At 42.0% G+C, this 19,743-nt stretch overlaps 1 protein-coding gene across 6 annotated transcripts in view; it reads left to right on the top strand.

Moving 5' to 3' along the window:
- The window catches only part of TMEM266 (transmembrane protein 266), a 112,645-nt gene extending 95,044 nt beyond the window's left edge, over nucleotides 1-17,601 (top strand). For all 6 annotated transcript variants that reach the window (XM_034784181.1, XM_034784179.1, XM_034784180.1 and 3 more), the window contains 2 exons: nucleotides 15,226-15,288; nucleotides 16,361-17,601. In XM_034784181.1, coding sequence (XP_034640072.1) covers nucleotides 15,226-15,288; nucleotides 16,361-16,971 — 674 coding nt within the window. In that variant the 3' untranslated portion in view covers nucleotides 16,972-17,601. The remainder of the gene's footprint in view (nucleotides 1-15,225; nucleotides 15,289-16,360) is intronic.
- Nucleotides 17,602-19,743: the final 2,142 nt, after the last annotated feature.

The raw sequence follows: 19,743 nt of genomic DNA, 5'->3' as shown, positions 1-19,743 counted from the left end.
CTTGCCTTCCTTTGTTTCTAAAGTGAAGTAATTGCTGGTGGCATTGAGGAGAGTGAAGTGCTCTGTCCATATCATACGATGAAAGTGTTCCAAAATGGCCCTGTCAACATGCCTCATGCTTGTCACCTCTGTGAGGTGACAGCCTTGTTCGGCCTCCATAGCAGAATAATTCTTATGCTAAGCCTGTGAATAACAAATTGGCATGTTTTAGTCTCTGCAAGGTACGCCACTTCCGAGAAGTCTACTGTGGGTAGGAATAGCTGTGTGGAAAGTGTACTAATGTTGAATATCTTTCTGGGCCAGTTTGGCCAAGAGATTCAGCAAACATTTCCTCTTAAACTTGTCCTGAGTGTAGACTTTATGTGCTGGAAAGATTTTTACTAGATCTCTAAAGCAGACAAATATGGAGGCTAAAAAATTGACCTTAACACACAGTCAATAGGATTCCCTTATCAATGACAATGGAGGGTGAATATCAACAGATGAGTGCATACTAATAATATGAGCACCAGGGTAAGGAGCTAGGAATTCCAGAGTTCAGCTCTGACATTACCAGTCTCTGTGAATAACGCATTTTCTCCTAATGTAAAATTCGGATAATAATACTTACCTATTTTACAGGAATGTTGTGAGAATTAACAGGTTGGTTTCTAAAGAGTTGAGGAAGAAAACTGCTACATATAAATGCTAAGTGGTGCTGGTAAGTCATTTTTAGGAATCACGTGGACATTCTTTGCGTAATAGTGAAAGAAATATTCTAGATGTTATCCTCTCTCCTCTCTTCCTCCCAGAAAAAGAGCAGTGATGCAATAGCAAAACTTATTCTCACTGTTCATCTCTAGATTACAAAGGAAGTTTTTCTTGTCAAGTTCTTGACTCACACAATATGTAACTGATCATGGTCAGAATAACATCTATTTCTTTTCTATTTAGATTTGCTCCAGCACAAATCATTTTTAAAGCTTGAGATACAAAGTTCCATGTTTCAAGGAATGTCAAGTTCACAGTGCCCCATATAGTCATTAATACTTCCTTCCAAAATTTATTATTCTTTAATCTGTCCAATAATATGTGAATTACAGTCCCTGGTGGAAATTCCATATTTTTCTGCATATATCATTTCAGTCTTTGAAATTCTACAATACTGACATAGTTTTTAAATTAATACACAGCCCTAGGCCAGGAGAAGAGAATCCCAACTCTGTTACTTTGCATTGCAGAAGGGTTATTTTAGATATTCTGAGACAAATTTCCATTTTTATGAGGTTGGCAATGAAGTTTTACCTTTGGGGAAAAGGTAATACTGCTGCAATTTATGAGCATGTTTAGTGAAAACGAACGCTTGCTGTACCCATTCATATCCACATTTATGTACGTCTTTATCAAAACAAGTAAAGAAAATGGCATTTAGTGGATCTGAAAAATTCCAGTGCTTTCCAGGGGCTCCATTAGGATTATTCTCAAGCAGGCAGAAAAGTTAAAGTATTACAGTGGAAATGGATTTCACTAAGTGTTGCTGATAATGGTAATTCAGTTATATGAATCAAATCTGGTTTTCAAATAGCCAGTTCCCGTTGGTGCTTGTATGTTTGTTTGTCCCCATCCATGCTACTTGATGGGAGCTTTCTTTGCAAGGGATAATAGGAAATTACTTAAATGTTTTTTTTAAAAGCCAGGAAAGACATATACACCTTTTGAGCTGACTGTTAGACCTAATAATATCTTGATTGCACTGCACTGACACACTAAAATGCCTGGGTAGACCTCGCTCTGTCCATGGAAGACTGAGAATTTGGCTTTTCTGTATGTGTCTGATTTAGAACACACAGTGTTTCATGGATCCACATGCAGTGACCTCTCACAAGAGTGGATAGGGGTCATCCAAATCAGTCCTTAAAACAGAACCTCCATGCATATAGTATGTAGTTATTGAAATGTGTATTAACAATAGAGAGAGGAAGACACACTTTGCATTTCGAGAACCAGTGAACATTTATCTATCTGTACAAAGTTAAACCTCCTTGCCTCAAGTCTATGGCTGCTTTGCAAGTGTGTAGTAGACAGGTAAAGTTATACTATGAGGGAATTTAAGTTAAAACAAAGATTCTGTAGTCATAGGGTCTTATTTACAGAGCTAATGAGCACCCACAAAGCCAACTGAAATAAAAGGGAACTTCAGCCAAAGAGTAGCCCTGGAGTCCAGTGTAGAAGGAACAGAGGGTGAGATTTTCAGAAGTGACTTAGAAGCACAGCAGGTCCCACTGAAAATCATTTTAAGAATTGAAATCCAGTGGGACTTGTGCTCCTAAGTCACATGGGGTATGTCTACAATGCAAAGAGAAACCTGGGGTGCCGAGTGTCAGAGCCTGGGTATGTTGATTTGGGCTCATGGGACTTGGGCTGAAAGGCTAAAAATAGCAGTGAAGAAATTCCCAATGAAGACCCTGTTCCCTCCCCAGGTTTCAGAGCCTGGGCTCCATGTCTACACTGCTGTTTTTTGAGTCTGAAGTGTAGATATACCTTTGGGCACTTTTGAAAACCCCAGCCCTAACGAAAAACCCAGAACTTAGATCAGTGACTGGTGGTGTTGGCATGACACAGCAAACACTGGTTTTCTGAATCAAAGTATATTTTTGATTTTTAAATCCTTAAAATATTCTGTTCACAGATGTCACTGGCCATCTTGACCTCATTTAGAGCAGACTCCGATAACACATTGATTGAATCAACACACAGTTGATTTATCAGCGAAAACTGGGGCCAAAGTCACCCTTAAAGTCATGTGCTGTCATTTTTAGAGTTTTTTCTGCTACAGCAATATGTACTGATAAAGGAAGAGGCAGTGTGTCTCAGGATTTCCCAAACCAACAACCCTTCTATTTCTCAGGTGTATTTTTAATTGTGAATCATACTGATTATCTTGTCTCCTGTGGCTACTAACGTTGACATTTCTGTCAGGATGGATGCAGCAGATCATCCCAAATTTTCCACGCACAGCCAGTCTCTGCAGGGACTGGATATCCGTGTGAAGGGAAAACCTTGTGAACCTGCAGCTGTCACTAATGTGAGAGTCTGCTGTTGCATAGAAAACAGAAGGAAGTCTCCCCTGGAGATTGTCAGCCACCCATCCTTGTCCCATTGACAGGAATGTTCCATGTCACTAGAGTGAAAGAAGGACTTGGTGGAGGCACCAAGGTAAGGACTGTGAATTTCCACTCAGGTCATCTTGTTTAAACCCATTAGGATGAATAGTACAGCACAGAGGAGAGGGCATTGACATGACCCTGTTGATGTTTGGCTGTAGGTGACTTAATAATTAATTGATGACAGCAACATTTGTTTGGAAATGGGGTCAGTTCCAGAGTTTGGGGAAAGGGGAATTCAGATGGTTAAGATCAGAAAGTTCTGAAGTGCCAAAAGTAAATTGTAAATAAAAAGGACAATATCAGATTACTTGCATTTCTAAAGTACCGTCGGCATAGTTTGTAGACACTCTGCATAAGTTTGTTTAGTGCGTGGAAGGTGGAATTTTCTGAAGTGCTCAATGTTGGCCCAAATCTGCTCCCACTGAAGTCAGTGGTAAAACTCCTGTTGTCTTCAATGGGCACAGAATTAGATCAACACTGAGCACTTTTGAAAAATCCCACCTGTAATGCCCCCTAAATGCAAGCCCCTCTTCTGAACAGCTTCTTGTCAGAAGGGTCACATTCCTAGTGGGATCATACTCTTCCCTAAAGAAAACGCATGCATGAAAAGATGGGTGTCGCACCATGTCCTGCAGATTATACAACTGATTCATCCCAGTGGAAAGATGTTTCATAGCCAAGGACCTGCCACAAAGAAAGTTCTGCCCCCAGATATGCATGAAGGATAGCCTGTGTTCTGTCCACTGAAGTCCTTGTTAACCACAGCTGTTCTTCTGAGTCACAGAATGAGAGGCAAACAGAGGTAGGTGGGACCAAAATACTGTTTGTAAGTGAGGACCAGGACCTTAAACTAGAGAGGCAACTATTTTAAAGCGTGAAGCACCAGTGTGTCATGGGAGAATGAAGCATATGAAGCTGCAATGTCTTTGGGGAAACTCCCTTTTGTGGGTTGTCAATACGATCTCAAAAAGCCATGTTATACCAAAAGCTTTATTTTGCATTGTGTATGCACTATGGTACATCTCAGTCTGCTTCCTTACTATATGGATGCATCATATTAACCCTCTTTTCTGTTTGCATGTGAACTCAAGTTGAGGATTACTGGGAGCACTGCTGGCCAAAGACAGAGCAGCACAATGCTTCTCACAGACCTTAACTCTAAAAATACACAGGTGAGCAGGGAAGCCCCTGTGAAAACTGAGGTTTGGTTACATAACCCTGTGATCCACATGAATTAATTGTCACATGACAAGCAGTGTGGCTCTGAATGTGGGCATTCTTATTTAAGGAGTCTTTTCTAAGACAGAAACATTAATGTGTAGCTCCTACCCTTTCTTTATTCTTGTAGCCCTGAGCCGCTATCTTACCATTAGCATCATGGCAAATCCCAAAGGGACATAGATCGAGCACCACACAGATCGATCTTCAGCTAGGTCTTTAAGACAGTCTGGCTGGATGTTCAGTCTGTGTCCATCGTAAGCAATCTTATCACGCTGAACCTTTCAGCACTCGTAAGATTGCTGGCTATGTAGTAGCATTCCTTGGTAAACACGCTTTGTAATTTGTTGTTCTTCCATTCTAATAACGTCTGTACCAAGAAAGCTGCCAAAACTGAACCAGTGCTGATGGAGGCAGTTGCTGGTTTCAGCTACAAATATCCTCATTGGTGATCTTATCCAGCTACTTAATATAGAGGAGCTGATGAAGACGACGAAAGTCAAAAACATCAATCCACCACTCTTCAGCCTTCCTCAGCATCCTCCTTTCGCTGGCACACAATAAAGTTGATATAACTGTGGTTGGGTAGATCCACAGTGTTGTAGCAATCTTGACGTCATAACATCTCCACAGAGGCCACTGAAGAGCCCACATCTTTCAAGCATCCTACACCACTGTCTAGGATGCTTCCCAAGTTTTTGACAGTTGCCACCTTTTCAATGTCCTGTTTGAACAGGTTAATACTGAATGGGTTGTAATCTGGAGCTGCATTCTGCTTGATGGTAAAGGCCATGGAATTAGTTTTATCCACATTAATAACCAGACAAATTCGTGCTGCTTTTCCCCCAACCAGATCAGCCATCAGCTGCAACCATTCACTGAACTGAGCCAACAAGACTGAGCCAAGTTGCCAGACAGCTTTCCATTTTGAACTGCTTATTGCGCACAAAGTCTTTGAGACTGTCATCTGATGAGGAATGGCTTTGTTTGTCATCGGTTCTTTTGCTGCCAGCTCAGTGCTGGGGCCTCAGCCCTTCCAACATCAACCATGGATCAGTGAGCCACTGTCTAGTCTCATATTAAGACAATTAGCTATAATGGAACCTGGAATTTTGAATATGGTTATATTATCCACAGAGACTGCTAATGTAGATAGTAAAAGATAACCAAAATCATGAGGCAATAATGAAGTTAGGCCATCTCTAATCAGAGCTGATGTACCACTGACAACCCTGTGTTAAACTAATAGGGAGAATTATACTGGAAAAGCACAGAAATCTGCTTTTGGAGCTCCAGTTGAAATATATGCAGTGATGTTTGTTACTGCTTTGAATTTACTTTGAAATCGTTTTTAGTTATCCGGTTTCAAATTTAACAAGTCCCTGTCCTAATGTGACAAGGAACATACTGAACAGTGGCTCGGCAGCCTTTGTTGCTGTACTTGTGTATTCATTTTCCTCTCTTTATCGTGGTTTTCCTTTCCATAGGTTTCTAAATGCTATTGATACTCAAGGGGAAAGATACCAGTGATGGAGCTGCAAGATCTCATTCTTAAGAAACCGCAGAATAAAGATTGTTTCCTAGTGGTCAGTGTGTCTGTATAGTGAGAGGTAATAATGTTGTATCACTCCACTCTAAAGACTCATGACCTCACAGAGATTCTGCTGCTGAAGAAAGAATAATTCCACGGTCTAGGAAATTCAACTCCATTAGACAGAAGTCAGCAGAATCATTGGTAATAAAAAGATGAAATAAAATGCTTTAATAATAAAATATTTCCAAGTAACATGAAGAAACTTTTTTTTAGAAAAAAGACTCAAAATCATAAAGATGTACAAATGATATTTATTGCATGTAGAGGTTTTGCAGATTCATACACTGGGATCATTGATGAAACAATTGTTACAGTCACTATGGAGGGATTAGAGGACTAGAAGGGAAATCTGCCTTGATGGACAGAATGGCATTTATGTGTTCCACCAAATTTATGATGTTTTTATAGGTTCAGGAGAGAGAGAGAGAGATTACATTGTCATCTCATGGGTTGGAAGGGACTTTACTCCAAATAGTTTATTATTCCCAGGAAAATTTCAGTTTATGTTCTATATTTTTACAGAAAAAAAAAAGGCAGACTATTTGGAACTGTTCATCAAAAACTTTCCAGTTGCTGTGTGATAGTTCCTGACCAGGAGCCCCACATTTTTCAAAGACAAGATTTTGGATAGCAGGCTAAAATGCTAGCTCCATCCCCCTGAAGAAAATGGATGGGCCTGGCTTTATAATGCACATGGCAGCTCAAGCAGCTGGCCCACAGAAAATGGTTGACTTTAAATTCAGGGAAGAAGATTATTTCAGTTTTAATAAGGCTGGGTCTACACTACCCGCCTGAATCGGCGGGTAGAAATCAACCTCTCGGGGATCGATTTATCGCGTCCCGCTGGGACGCAACAATCGATCCCCGAATCGGCGCTCTTACTCCACCAGCGGAGGTGGGAGTAAGCGCCGCCGACAGAAAGCCGCAGAAGTCGATTTTGCCGCCGTCCTCACAGCGGGGTAAGTCGGCTGCAATACGTCGAATTCAGCTACGCTATTCACGTAGCTGAATTTGCGTATCTTAAATCGACTCCCCCCTGTAGTGTAGATGTACCCTAAGAGATAGGCTATTAACGTCAGTGTCCTGGCTAAACTCCAGTTTGGATAATTACCTTCCTTCCTACTGAAATTCCCACTCTAGTCTTAGTTGGATTCAATACTAGTCTTCACTTCCTGTCCTGTATTGTGCAGTTCTGCTGTGTATTGTTACACAGATGCCTCATTCTATCTAGTGGCCGCATTTCACTGGCAGGTGAAGTGATTCCTTGTATTTATTTTTGTCAGAGTCGGCATTAATTTACACTCCAATTCATTGAGCAGTGTCTTGCCATAGACAGCAGACTATCCTACCTTCTTCTTTCCAGGGCCTGTCTTTCTCCTGGCTACGCACCAGAGTTTCCAATCCACTGAAAAATGTGAAATCATCTTCCCTTCCTGAATGTGCAGATAAATTGGGGTCCTATTGGTAAGAGAGATCCTGATTCCATGGCTTTTATTAACAGCACTGTTGCTTGCAGTCCAAATCTAAAAATTAAACAAGCTCCAGTCCCTGTGTAGAAATGTTTTGATTCCTCTAGGCATATCAAACAAAGAAAGGAGAGCAAGGTGGGACTCTAAGCATAACTATTAGAGTCCAGTGTCCATGACCATGTTTCCAAAGTCACCATCTCCAATGGATGAGAGGAAAACTATATTTTTTCTTGCTTCTCCAATCCATCAGCTTAGGCTGTGGAATGAGATTGGCTTTATGGAAGAGACTGTGGAGGCTACATAATTGTATCTCATAAAGATCCAAGCTATCTGTAAGAAAAGAGAAAATAGTCTTACATCTCCTGGATCCTGGAAATTGTGAGTTCTCCATGGAATAAAATCAAAAGAAAATTCCACCTGTGAAGAGGAGACAGAGGATGAATTTGAAAGGTGAATTGATACTTAAAGAGAATCAATATAGAATTTGAGAGAAGAGAACTATATGGCAACTGGCATGGCGGTGATTCCACCTGCCAGACTTCACATGGGATGCATACAGCCGTGGTTCAGCTCAGTTTACAGACTGAACAGGGACAGTCTGGACAAATCCCTGTCACTGCCCACCAAGAGCAGGAACTCCCTGGACTGGTGGAAGAACCCAGCCAATGCATGCAAAGGGATTCCCTTTTTTCAGGCACCACCTTCGTCACTCCTTACCACCGATGCATCCCTCATAGGATGGGGCACGCATTTAAATAGCTTCGCAGCGCAAAGCAAATGGCCACTTTCAAAGATATCCTTGCATATCCATCTCCTTGAGTTGAGAGCAGTCAGGAACACCTATGCCCGTTTCCTCCCGCTGATAACAGGATCACATATAAAGATCCTAATGGATAACATAGCCTGCATGTATTATATCAACCATCAGGGGGAAGCCAGATCACTCTCTCTCTGCATGGAGGCAATGAAATTGTGTAACTGGTGCATCTCTCACAATGTTACCTTATCCGTGGCTTATCTCCCAGGCACACAAAACATGATAGTGGACAAACGCAGTCACACATTCCCACACAACTACAAGTGGGAGATGCACCCATTAGTACTTCACAACTTATTCATACAGTGGGTAACATCATCGACAGATCTGTTCGCCACTTACCAGAACAAGAAGTGTCCACGATACTATTCCAGGGCAGGGGTCGGTCAGCACTCTCTGGGTGATGCCCTCCTTCTTCCATGGGACAAAGACCTTCTTTACTCCTTCCCTCCGTTTCCTCTTCCGCTGAAAGTCTGGCTGAAGATAAAGAGGGACAGCGCTCACATAATTCTGATTGCTCCCCATGGGGCCAAGACAGGCCTGGTACCCTTACCTGATGCAGCTCGCAATGTTTACCTGCAGAAATGGTCCAGGATTCAGATTTGGTGCACATCCCACCAGATCTCTCCAGTATCAGCAACTCTTCCACATGTTCTGGAATATACCCTGACCCTTAAAAAATCGAGGTTATCCCTGAGTTCTCTCAGGGTCCACCTAGCAGCTATTACAGCATTTCACCAAACCGTAGAACGGTACTCAGTGCTCTCGCACCCAACCGCTAAAAGGTTCGTTAAGAGAATAACAAACCTCTTCCCTCAACCTCGACTTACTACCCCCTCGTGGGATCTAAACCTAGTGTTGAAAGGGCTGACTAGGCCCCCCTTCAAACCTATGGCTACCTGTTCACTAGCACACTGATCGATGAAAGCGGTCTTTCTGGTTGCAATTACCTCAGCTAGAATAGGGGAAATAGCAGCTTTGATGGTGCATCACCCATACACAGTATTCTTCTCTGACAAGCTTACACTTAGGCCACATCCAAGGTTCATGCCTAAAGTGACCTCTTCGTTTCACATGAATCAGTCTATTCACCTTCCCGCCTTCTCCCTCAAGCCTCACCAAGACAATAGGGAAGCCATACTGCATATCCTCCATGTCAGGAGAGCCTGTGCATTCTACCTTGATAGGACAAGGACCTTCAGGAAGTTCCCTAGACTATTTCTCTCTATGGCAGAAAGATCTACGGGCCCACCAATATCAGCTCAAAGACTCTCCAAGTGGGTCTCTAATTGCATCAAACAGTGCTGCCAGATTCATAACATGACCCCGCCGGACTCGGTCAGTACACATTCCATGAGATCCATCTCCTGCTCTGTCGCCTTCCTCAAGGAAGTCCCCAATTCTGAGATCTGCAGAGCAGCGACATGGGCATCAGTCCACACCTTCACAGAACATTATGCAATCAACAGGGACTCTGCCTCAGATGCCATCTTTAGCTCTGTCATCTGTGACTAACCCACCCCCAAAGTCCCAACCCTCCAAGGAGGGTACTGCTCGGGAGTCACCTAGAATGGAGCACCCATAGGGGGACACATCTTGAAGAACCATCATTACGCCACAAGGTAACTTCTTTTATGTACACATAACATTCAGAGGATTCCAACTTTAATATTTTTTTAAAATTCTTGAGTACAAATTCTTCTAAAGCATTTGAGATTCTCTTATGATTAAAAACGAGTTTGTTAATTGCCAGTTTGCTTCAATATAATCATCCAATGCTTGCTTCATGCCTGGTATGCATATGCTCATGTTGCTCTGCCATAGTACTTTATTGCAAAGGTTGCACAAGCTAAAAGGCTGGGTAATTTTATGCTCACTAATAACATTTTTAGCAATGTAAATGGAGATAATAAAGCCAATCTCACATTCCACAGTATAGGCTGTTTATCTGCTGTGGTGGATAAAGAATGTTACCCTCCATATATAGCACTGCACAGTTAGCTAAGTGCATTATAGGAAACTTCCTTTGGCACATCAGATATTGGCCACTGCCCAGGTCAAGATGCTGGATTAGTTGGACTAGTGGTATCCAAGTCAGTATGGCAAATTTTATGTTGATTTGTTTGAAAACTATCCATTCACACATCATAAATGTTATGTTGATTGATATTCAAATTCTTAGATTGACACATACATGAAATCTGGAAGGAGTTCTGATGTCCAATATGAGTTTTGACATATGGAACCAAAAGCAGACAAGCAATTGTTTATTTCAGGGTGGGTTACGTCGCCATTTTCATTATAACATATAACAACATAGTTTCTCTTTCCAGAATATTTCTTACGTCATCTCTGAATTAGAGTCATATGTTGTCCAAGGATCACAAGAGATTTCTGTAACATACAGAAAATCTAGTGAGATCTTTAAATTGATCAAGGCTCTAATATCTGCACCCCCCTGATGCTCGCCCTAGAAAGTTATGTATACACCTGAAAAATGCATGCTAGATCTATAAAGTGTACATATACTAGCTGTGAAGGTTGTGGCATTTATAGTATAAATTATGAATGATTGAAATAAAGTGTATTTTAAGAGCTGATAGCTGAAAAGCAATGCAATGTACTCCTAATCCAGTAGCATTGCCTTGAGCTACTCTGAGGCCTCTTTTTAAACTCAGACATTAGCACAAAGCACACCTCTGACTGCAGGCATTTAAAGATCAACAGGGGCCAAAAAAGCTTTTAAGATCCAGTGAAACCAGGAAAACAACCATGTTCCCTTTCAGTGTCAGGTTAGATTGCCATCTTATGAGTGCAGCTATTTCAGGTACAGAGTGCTTAGTGGTTTGGGTCTTGTTGTGTGGAGAAAGTGTTCCACTGAAAACATCTGTTTCTTTCACCTGCAAACCACAATGTGCTGTGAAAAGGCAGGACTGTAGCCACAGGGACCCAAGGGGATGTGGGAAATCTGGCTCATAGGGATGAGCATGATGTTCTGAAACATGGTATCAGAAAGAACACTTAAAAGGAGAGGATGCTTTTAAAGCATCTGATAACCGCAAATTGGATAGATCAGATTGCTTTTAAGCTTGAAGTTCTTACTGGATGCTCTTGTTATGTTCATAATGGTAATCGTTCAGTTCTGCTCAAAATTGTGACAAAATATGTGTATATTTTGCAGTTACTGTAAAATTCTCATTGTTTTACCATAAGAGAATTAATTCTTGGGAAAAAAATCAGTTGACAGTCAGCTACTGTACAGAAAACAGAACTTCTTTAGTGACTATAAAATGCACAGTACAGCTGGTGTTTTTCTGTTATTGCTCTCATTACATATTTTTCAGTCTAAAATCAGATGCAGATTTCATATGTGTTGTTACATACGATGCCAGATCCTCTGCTGGAGTTCAGTCAAAGTCAATAGAGAACTTACAGCCCCTGATGATTGGCCCTTAATTCGTTCTGAAAATAATTATCATTGCATAAATAAGGGGCCAGATCTTCCGTTGGTGTAAATCAGCATCACTCCATTGGCTTAATGGAGCGCTGTGAATTTATACCAGCTCAGGATCTAGCCCAACGACCCGTAGCATTTGGGATTGTTGTTTGATATCCCAAGCATTTCAAGCATTGTGCTGTTTTGAGGTGTAACTTCCATTGGTTTGATAAATTCTGGAACAGTCTCATGTTCTTTTGATTTATCAGGTGAATCAGTGTGGCATAGTGTAGTTTCTTTCCCCCACCTAAATTCCCTGTTCTGTTTATAGGAACTTACTGGGTACAGGTTAGCATTTTTATTAGTTAACTCTGTATCAGAGCCAACAAGCTGAACATCAAGAGTGAGGGAAAAGAGGCCAGAAACAGACTGAAACTTCCAGAGAGAAAGATCAAAAATCATCAAAATGGAGTGTGATAGCAGAACAGGTTTAAAAAAAAATTACAAGTGAAAAAAAGAGAACCCCAGAATTCCACCTGGTTAGCATTCCAGAATACTGAGAAAGGGGTTGAATTAAATAATAATACCCCTAAGCCAGAGCTAAGACTTGCAAGTCAAATCCCCAATGCCAGAGAAGCTTCTAGAGGTATTGATCACTCACAGATTAAGGGAATGGCTGCAGATTGGTAAGAAATGGTCAGCATGGATTCATAAGCGGGAGGTCATGATTAATAGAGAAACAATACAAGACAAGAGTACCACTGCTGTTCCAAAACCATAGTAAATCATCCCCTTTATAAAGAATAATCAGGTGGAAGGAGATTGCTCAGTAGTGTAACTTCAGACCTCAGATTTAGAATATTTATATTTCTTGGTATAAAAGGCTCAGAAGCCACCAGAACTGATACAAACTTTTATCCTTTTAAAGCAGATCGTATGAGTGTGTGGGTCAAGTCGTATCTGCTCTGCGTGCACATTAAAAATCTCCTGGCATGTTTTATAGGAGTAAGGAGTTGCCATGGTTAAAATTTACCCTCTTCCCCTGTTTTTGTTCTGTCAGCTGAGTGCTGCCCTCTGCCCCAAAAGTGGTTACATTTCAGTGTCACAGTAAGTATATGGCTTGCTTACCATTTCAGGAGCTGCAGATGACTAGCCCCTGTGAAAATGAGGCTGTTTATTTAGATGGCTAAATGAAAATTTAGGGGCCTAACTTTAGACAACCAAATTTGAGCATGTTGACCCCAAAGCTACATCATTCATCCATGGTGTAACCCCACTGAAGTAAGCAGAGCTGCTCCCTAGATGAATGAGGCCTCTATAGTCTAGACATTCTGAACAGTAATGTGACAAAACTGTAGAAAAAGGAAACACCCTTAATAATACATAATTCCTTGGATTTATTTTGCTGTGTTAACTGACTCTTTTTTTCAGCCATATATCAATGCACAGGAGTAACTATTCCCCAGCACAGTGTTTCCCAAACTTGTGACGCCGCTTGTGTAGGGAAAGCCCCTGGCGGGCCGGGCTGGTTTGTTTACCTGCCGTGTCCGCAGGTCCGGCCGATTGCGGCTCTCACAGCCTGCGGTTCGCTGTTCCAGGCCAATAGGAGCTGCTGGAAGTGGCGCGGGCCGAGGGACGTACTGGCTCTTTTGTTTAATCTTACGGGGAAGGATGACTTTTGTCTCTAAAACACAGGACTCGGAGCCAGGAGATATGTGTTCTACCCCTGCTGCTGCCTGTGTGACCTTGGGCAAACTTGTCTTGGTTTCTCCAGGTCTATAAACGGGGGATAATAATATGCAGCTATTCCCCAGAGGTGCTGTGTTTATTGTTGTTTGTAATGCACTTTGAGATCCTTGAATGCAAATCTATAGTACACCTCTACCCCGATATAACACGACCCGATATAACATGAATTCAGCTATAACGTGGTAAAGCAGCGCTCTGGGGGGGCAGGGCTGCGCACTCGGGCGGATCAGCGTGTCTGGCTCCGACACGCTGCTCTGAGCAGCATGTTAAGGGTGGGAGGCGGGTGGGCAAGCAGGCTGAGGAGACGAATGGGGAGGTGAGCGTCAGGCAGGTGGGGGGTGAGGAGGCGGGCGGGTGGGAAGACAACGAGCAGGAGAGTGGCAGTCGGGCGGATGCAGGGAGACACACTGGACAGACGGTGAGGAGACTAGCGGGGCAGGCCAGCGGGTAGGTGAGGTGAGGAGGCGAGCGGTGGGCAGGCGGGCGGGTAGGTGGGGTGAGGAGGCGAGCGGCGGGCAGGCGGGCGGGAGCGCTGGGCAGATGGTGAGAAGACTAGCGGGGAGGCTGATTTGTCCCAGGCCCCGCACCCCTCTAGGGACGGCTCCGACACGCTGCTCTGAGCAGCGTGTTAAGGGTGCCAGGCTGGGGGCCGAGGGGTTGGGTAAGGGACAAAGGGTCTCGGTGGGCGGTCAGGGGACAAGGAGCCTTCCCTACCCTGTATAACGCGGTTTCACCTATAACGCAGGACGATTTTTTGGCTCCCAAGGACCGCATTATATTGGGGTAGAGGTGTGGTGCAAACCACAATTTTATAGCTTACACTTTCAGATTAATTACAGTGGCTTTGGATGTAAGCCTTTTCAGTAAGGAGATGATTAGCAGCACACAGACAATAGGGAGTGAATCCTACAGAGTTAAACATCCAAACAACTTAGGATCCCTGGAGAGTCAAGCTCCAGACTGAACATTATTGTCACTTTAAATCAATAACCATTGATTGGAAAGAGTGGCATTAATTCTACTTTGTGCCTGAGAAATTTCCCAGTCTATCTCATTTAAATGATGGGGTTGCCATTCTTCATATCAGAAGGCTTGAATTAGGTGAATAACAATTTTAGAATTTGGATCAGGAAATTTGTGTTTTGTCTTTCTATTATCCCTTCTTAGAAGTCTTCCATTTGCTACCATATAAAGAAACTTAAAAAGTGCTCAGTGAGGAACTGGTCCCAAAATCTTTATCCAGGCCAAACTCCCATTTACCTTTAGTGCCCGAGTCGGGGCTGCAAGATCAGGTTTGTTGTGAGACTGCTTCCAAAGACACCATTGCATATCTAAAAGCAGCTTATAACCTCACAATGTGTGTCATCAAAGGCCTGGTCCACACTAACCCCCCACTTCGAACTAAGATACGCAACTTCAGCTACGTGAATAACGTAGCTGAAGTCGAAGTACCTTAGTTCGAACTTACCGTGGGTCCGGACGCGGCAGGCAGGCTCCCCTGTTGACTCCGTGTACTCCTCTCGCGGAGCAGGAGTATCGGCGTCAATGGCAAGCACTTCCGGGATCGATCCGGGATCGATTTATCGCGTCTAGACAAGACGCAATAAATCGATCCCAGAAGATCGATTGCTTACCGCCAGACCCGAAGGTAAGTATAGACTACCCAAAGACACAATGAATGGGGCCAAGGTAAATGATGCAGGAGAGTATCGCATAGTATGGTATTTCAATCACATGGATTAGAAAAAATAATCAAATAAATGGCTTTCTAATGGCATTCCCTCTTACTCTTCCAGAGGCCATGGTCAAGGATGATATGAACAACTACATCAGTCAATATTACAATGAGCCCAGCAGTGGTGAGTTTTCTTTAAAGATTTAGATTTAAACTGAATTTCAGAGTATCAGACATGTGTAACTGCTGTATTGCACTGAATGACATAGAAAAAGCAAGACTGAGCAATTAAGTAGATCAACCTGGGGAATTAAACCAATCTCTAAACCTATCATGTTTTCCATGAAAGTTTATATCAAGGTGATAGTCTCTAAAGGATAAGGGACCTGATCTTGCTCCCACTGAAGTCAACCATAATGGTTTCAAGATCCAAGTGTGCATTTTTCCTAGAGTAAGTTATCCAGTCAATAGAGTGGTTCAAATGGCCATGGAAAAGAAACCTAGGGAGGAAATAAATGAAGAGAAAATCAATTGGAAGTTAACTTAGACAAACCCCTTGCTGGGAACCTTTTAGAAAGGTTAAACTGAATGAATGAAGGAAAAGAAAACTCAACGCCAAACAACATTGACTTGTGAGCAGTAGCACTGCATCATGCTTCAAATGGATTTCTTTATTTTGAGTTGAATTGTAGCCACTAAAGGGTCATAAGATATCATTTTGCACTGCACTGAATGGCTTTCATACACGAAGACGCAGTAGTTTGGATTTTAAAAGATATGCAATAAAGCAAATAGTCAAAGCAGTTCACAAATTTGGTTAACAAAAATACTACCGCTTATGTGGCATTTTTATGTTCCACTTAAAAAAATTTACTCCCAAATGTATTTAAAAATAATCAGGAGAATATCAGCTCCATATATGCCTTCCTGTGTCATTGTGACCACAGATTCCATTATGGGACATTTGCAAATATAGCATTTTTTAGATACACACATTTAGACTGTAAGCTCTTTGGGGCAGGGCTGTCTTTGTTTGTTCTGTGTTTGTTCCCCACCCAACACAATGTGGTCCTGTTGTATTACTAGGGCTCCTAGGCACTACAGAAAATACAAATAAAATAATTATATTTCTAGGAATGTCATCAGCTCTCTCCACTTACCGAACAATTGTATGGGAAAATGTGCTGTCGAGACGATCGTCACACATTTCAGAGGCAGGCCATTTTCAATTGACATTTCTATTATTTTATTTACAGACAGTGGAGTTCCTGAAGCTGGTATTTGTGTCATTACCACAACGGCCATTGACGTGCACCACCCCAACATATCTTCTGACCTGTTCACAGTGGAAGTGCCCATGAAGATAGGAAGTAATGGAACTTCTGCTAGTGTCACATCAGGCAGTGCCTCCAGATCTACAGACAGCTCTGTAACCAGAGCCCAGAGTGACAGCAGCCAAACCTTTGGCTCTTCCACAGACTGCAGTACCACCCGGGAGGAACCCTCTGAATACTGCCCTTTAGACAGGGCTGGGAATGCAAAACATGATCAAATCGATTCTGCAAGGCATAGGGTCAGCAATGCAGTAGTTCAGGAACTGTTATCATCGTTGTCAGAGGATTCTTGCTTGACACAAAAAGGCTTAGATCCAGTCAACCTTAAATTGCCTAGTCCAGCAGGGTCCACCAAAGCCAGTCCTGAGCTAGAACATAGAGTGAACATTTACAACAAGAAGAACCAAGAGAGCTTTGATGTGCTCCAGATTAAGCCAGTTATTCACCTTCAGCAAACTGCCTCGGTGATCAATGAAAAGTACAAATCTTTGGAATCCAAAGAGCAAAAGATGAATAGGGTCCCAGATTCATAGTTCTCCACAGTGGTAGGAAAAGACGAGACATTCTAGAGCTTTAATGGCACCCTCAGAACAATTGCTGGCTGGATATCTTGCTCCTTGCGTGGTTTGAATGAATTGAATATTCATAAAATGCATGAGTTCTGAGAGCCAACATGAATCCATGACATTTCTAGCTTCAGAGGTCCTCAGGCCAAGCCCTGGATGAAGAGAAAACGTTCTATATTACAAAACAATGACCTCAAAGATGTACATATTCTTAATCTTGGTTTTGTGAGGTTTTTTTAAAAATACAACAACAATTTTTATGGAACTCTGAACAGCCTTCTATCAGGTCAAGCTTCAGCAGGGTATGGTACATGCAAATGTAAATTTCTCCTTCTACGATTTCTTACTGTCCCTTTGTACATGACGACAGTTGTAAACCCCTTTGTACAAATTCTGGAATTATTTTTGTTCTTCCCAAAATCTTTTTTCAAGGAGCACTTTGGGTGAGGCAGATTAAAGGGAAAAAGTATGATCTGTTTTTATTTTAGCATGAGCTCTTTAAAAACAATATTTTGGAAAAGAAAATATCGTTTTCACTTCCAAGTCAACACGAGTGAAAAATGGACATTTTGCAAATTCAATTTTAATTAAAAAAAACAAACAAAATAGATGTTCATTCAGTGTTTTTATTCATAGATTTAGAGGTAGGCTAGATTCATGAGATTATTACTGTGTCTTTAAATCTTCCATTTTGGAAAATATTTTAATCTCATTTACATTTGAATCAGAGTTTAATGAAGTAGTACATTGAAGTCACTTGAATGTACAGTGACTATTGAAAGTGGACACAAACTTTTGTTATAATCACAAGAACTTTTAAGACAGTTCAGCTACTTAAGACGATTTGAAAGTTAACGCTAAGGTTCTCCTCTAACCTAGTAGTAGCTAGCAGTCGGTGTAAGGCCTTTGCTCAATACGACGCACGAGTTTATGCCAAGGTAGATGGCCAGCTGCGTGCTCAGCTCATGCCCAGGGATAAGTTAGGAGAGCCAGAAGGCTGCTTGCTGTAACCTGTGCTGCCTGCTAATAGCCTCAAGGGCCCAGTATGGAGGCCAGACCTCATACCGCCTAAAGACCACAGGGAGAGGGATGGCATAAGGACCAGTACACCAGTTGTATGCCACTAGCAGAGCCCCCTGCAGTGGGGTCATCCTCCCATGGCCAGCTGTTATTTATTATTATTTCATGCCAAATTTAAGACTTATTTGAACCAGTGGTGCGACCCAAAGCAACCACAGTACGGCTCAAAGTATGGGGCGTTGAGTTTGTTTCTATTTATTTATTGTTGAATTATTTACAATTTACAGAACAGATCCAGTGAAAATCCATGTGCTTTTCTGTCCATTTTAGGTACTGCGCTGGTTTTATGGGAAGATGTATTGATCAAATCCACCTTTACAAGTATTAGGGGCCCAACTGTCCTAGCAAAAACACATATGCAGCTCCTAGGGTTTCAGTGGAAGTTACCCATGCACTGTCAGGGACAATCAGGCCCTAGAAGACTTGCCCATATGTGAAAATTGGGCATTATCAAAGGAAACGATTGGTTAATATCTCAGGAAATTATCCATTTTACAGTCTACTTGCTAGACTAGAGCACTTGCAAGTATTTCAGCTGTAGATTGGGATAAGAACATCGGACCTGCCATTAGCAGGTCAGACCAATGGTACATTAGTCCAATAGCCTGTTTCCACCAGTTGGCAGTGATGGGTGATTCAAAGGAAGGAGTAAAACCTGCACAGTGCTCCTAATTGTGTATCACTGTACCATGAAGAGGAAGGAGACTTTCTGACCTCAGCTAGTGATCCGCTTATGTTCCCTAGCTAGCAAAACTGCTGCTGCTGTTTTTAGTCATATAAAGTTTTATGAAACTTTTGCATCCATAATATTTTGCATCATGGAGTTGCATTGTAAGTGATATCCATGTTCTAGTTTTAATTTGCTGCATCTTAATTTCAGTGAGTGCCCCCTTATTCTTTTGTTAGACGGCTGTCTGTAGAACAAATTCACAAAATGCAACTGTTTCTGCTCACAAGACTAAGAGGACAGTAAAGGCCAGTTTTTCAGGAGTGCTCATCATTCACAATTGGGACCAGGTTTTCAAAAGAGCACAGCTGCTCTGTAGGCACCTGAATGGGAGCTGCTGGGTGATAAGTACCTCTGAAAATGGCCATAAATGGGGTCAGTCAAAAAGCTCCCCAACAGAAAAGGCACAACTGCTTTCCTTTTTTTAAAAAAAAGCCAGAGACCCTTGCAAGGTAGTCAAATGCAATTTTTTGTGTTTTTTAACTGAGGTATGTGATGTCTGGTTTTAATGAAAAGCCACATATTGTCCTACTATTTGCTAGATTGATACATTTCTCCACCATCTAATTCCCCAAACTTGTACCTGCTTCCCTAGGGAATGTTAAAAAGGAGACATGAGTTTCCATAAGGTTCCCCTTCAAAGTTGCTCTACCCTGGATCAATCTACAAATGCCTCATTTATATATTTGGACAATAACTGCTTATTCATTTGCATTTTGCTGAGTCTTGTGGTGAGTGGGTAGAATGAGCGTCCAAGTGAAGTGGTTAAAGTCAAGTACTAATATATTTAAACAAAAATTGGATGACTGTGTGGAATTTGATAGATTGAAGGGGATCGTTAGTTCTGTGCTTGGGAGAAGCCAACTCCTTTCCTGGGGACTGGAGGGAATTTTGCATTGATCATTCTTTTTCCACAGATCAGCAATGGATTT

This window comes from Trachemys scripta, chromosome 10 (genome assembly GCF_013100865.1).
Source record: "Trachemys scripta elegans isolate TJP31775 chromosome 10, CAS_Tse_1.0, whole genome shotgun sequence".
In the NCBI taxonomy this organism is placed as follows: Eukaryota; Metazoa; Chordata; order Testudines; family Emydidae; genus Trachemys; species Trachemys scripta.
The sequence above is the reverse complement of the archived record's forward strand: the minus strand, read 5'-3'. Positions and strand labels throughout refer to the sequence as shown.